The sequence below is a fragment of the Sinocyclocheilus anshuiensis genome, unplaced genomic scaffold (assembly GCF_001515605.1).
Source record: "Sinocyclocheilus anshuiensis isolate Anshui unplaced genomic scaffold, SAMN03320099.WGS_v1.1 scaffold1316, whole genome shotgun sequence".
NCBI lineage: Eukaryota > Metazoa > Chordata > Actinopteri > Cypriniformes > Cyprinidae > Sinocyclocheilus > Sinocyclocheilus anshuiensis.
This window is the reverse complement of record NW_015542553.1, coordinates 812304-815134: the sequence shown is the minus strand read 5'-3', so window position 1 is coordinate 815134 and position 2831 is coordinate 812304. Positions and strand designations below refer to the sequence as shown.

The following is a 2831-nucleotide window of genomic DNA, read 5'->3' as shown; positions in this document are numbered from 1 at the left end:
ATGCCTTGAATTTTATGCGAGCAGCTATTGGTAGCCAGTGAAAATTGATAAACAGGTGTGTTCAAACATTATTATGCTGATGACATTCAGGCCTGACCGGATCCCTGGATGACTGAATATGCATTCATTTCAGGATCAAAGACCTTCAGAAAATAATAATGAATACAGATTCTTTATTTCTTGGATAGCCTGCAAGATAACACAATTTCCACATTTAACATGCAATTTTCACACCATTTTATCCCTATTCTGACAGATTTAGCAGTTTAGAGAAAACAAAGCCGCACAGCGGGATATTAATTATCCGTATTAGCCAAAGCCTATTTTCAGCATCCAATCGCTCATTCTCCCAGTGTCACCATCCCCGGCAATACTCACCGACGTCACTGCGGAAAGCTCTGCTGACACCACACAGGTACGCCATAGGGTAAATGTGCTCTACAACACCCAGGGGTCGTCTGAAATCCACTTCGCCCTCCAGAAACCAAGACTAACTGTGCCAGAGATCTTCAATCTCAGCAGCTGTCCCGCATCTGTTCTCTGCATAGTTCAGCCCGACACGTGGAAACATCCACACAAAACTGCTCATATGCACACACTTATGAGCTCGGAGAAGCAGGATGTTGTTCGGATGAGTGCACCGGTAGGTTCTCCGTCAGTGGGCGTACTAAAAGTGCTGATGATGACCCAACACTTTACTTTTTCCTTCTCTATTCAAAGAAAAACCCCAGGGCACTTATGCACTCTAGATTAGAGCAAATCCCGCAAACCAATAGCTGAACAGTCCGATGGAATGGAACACCATTAGAAGAGTTTTTAAGAGATCAACAAGTACACTTGCTTTATTCCACCAGTGACAGTCCAGGTTGGTTGAAGACACATTCTGCAAAAGTCAACGTTGCGACAGGTGGAGAAATGAATAACTAAAACCCTGGGTCTCAAGGCGACAAGCATTAACACAGACCGAAGCGAGATGAGAAATTTCGGTCTACAGCACAAGGAAAATGGAAGCAAGAGGGTAAGTTTGTGCACGGCAGAGTGAGAGAGAGAGAATGGGACAAGATGAGAGATGCAAGCGAAGCGGCCGTCATCCTGTCAGGTCACAGCATGCTCGCTCATGCATACCCATACATTCATTTGGGGAGTTGGAGGACATGAGAGCAAGGTACAGGAACACTTCTTAAAAGATCTGGAACTTCTGCAAATTGCAGGCTTGACAGGCTTCCATTTTTTCCCAGCAACCCCTGCTAGTAGACTAAATAATTTGCGTCACAAATGGGGACAAGCATACAAATGCCAGGAATGGGGTAACTTTGTGGCCTTCTCTACGTGGCCTTTAAAAATAGCATGACATGCTATTGCTCTAGATGAGAACAAATGGGGCTGACAAAGAAACATTTAAACTGTCCTCAATAAGAAAGTATTTTTATGCAAAACGACTTCAAATACTGGTTAAAACCAGACTGAAGCGAGCCCAGCGCTTCAACCCCAGGGGAGAGTGAAGGAACGGCTCTATTATTTTTAGCTGTGATCTCACACTGCGTAAAGCGGAATGACAAAGCCCACAGGTTTAAAGAGTGGAACTACATCATATATAAAGGGAGCCACAATCCCAGCATCCTCCTGGGCACTGTGGAGGAGTGTCCGCTCGTATTCACCTCTAAGTGGAGAGGCGGGACAACCTGGGATTAAAAGCCCTGAAATTTGAACACGGGTGGCCTGAGCAGTCAGTTCGTGTCACACTCAACCACTAGTGGTTCAGATGAGGTGGAACTACAGTTGGGATGAGAGTGGCATCTCTGGGAGAAGAAAGAAATAAGGAACAAGAGAGAGAAGAGTTTAGATCTTCTGACAGGGTCTAAATGAGAGTCACAAACTCCGACCCATAACTAATTCACTGACCATTCACTGATGCATTCTGCACTGGGAAAAATAGCAAGAACTTTCTAGTCTTCGCTGCAGAAAATTAATTAGTCTTATTTGACTTATTATCAATCAAAAATATATAAAAACTGTTAAAACGATGAATTCACCTGAGAAATACAAATTTATTTTTGTGGTTGATTTTATGCATTTATTTGATCAAAAATACAGTAAAAATTGTAATACTGTGAAATATTATCCTATTTTAATATATTTTAAAATGTAATTTATTAACAAGGCCTTCAAACCATTAATTTAACAGCATCTCTGTTACTTAAGAAAACAAGATAGCGAGCACTATTTCGGCTTCTCTTTGTTCTTACTCAGAGAATACAAAACAAAAATGTGCAGTTGTTTTTTTTAATTGGATCGCACTTAGAATTCAAAACATTAACATACCTGGCTTGAGCTTGGCACAGCCCCAAGTGATAACAGTGAGCTCCTATGTGAAGAAATGCATGCATATGCGTGAGAATTTTCTTATTTGTTTCCTTTGTTTTATGCTTAGCATGTGCAAAACAGTCATTTTTGAAGTCAGAATTAAATCCTATATAAACCGTTAAAACGTTTATATGTATTGTGTAATTTATTCCTGTGATGTCAAAGCTGATTTTTCAGCAGCCATTACTCCAGTCTTCAGTGTCACACGATCCTTTAGAAATTACTATAATATTTTGATGTGGTGCTTAAGAAAGAATTCTTATTAGTATCATCAGTTTTTTTTTCTTTTTGGAAACCATGACACTTTTTTTCAGGATTCTTTGATGAATATAAAGTTTAAATGAACAGTATTCATTTGAAATGAATATCTTTTGTAACAATGTAAGACTTCACTGTCACTTTTGATCCTTGCGGAATAGATATCAATTTCTTATATATACATATATATATATATATATATATATGTA

At 39.7% G+C, this 2831-nt stretch overlaps 1 protein-coding gene across 7 annotated transcripts in view; it reads right to left on the bottom strand.

Annotated features, from left to right (window-relative positions):
• The window catches only part of LOC107694275 (glutamate receptor-interacting protein 1-like), a 165245-nt gene that overhangs the window by 92164 nt on the left and 70250 nt on the right, over positions 1 to 2831 (bottom strand). Inside the window, exon 1 of one of the 7 annotated variants that reach the window (XM_016493928.1) lies at positions 379 to 618. The exons of the other annotated variants lie outside the window; for them this stretch is intronic. Coding sequence (XP_016349414.1) covers positions 379 to 424 — 46 coding nt within the window. The 5' untranslated portion in view covers positions 425 to 618. Of the gene's footprint in view, positions 1 to 378; positions 619 to 2831 lie in introns of those variants that run through there. 7 annotated transcript variants of the gene reach the window in all.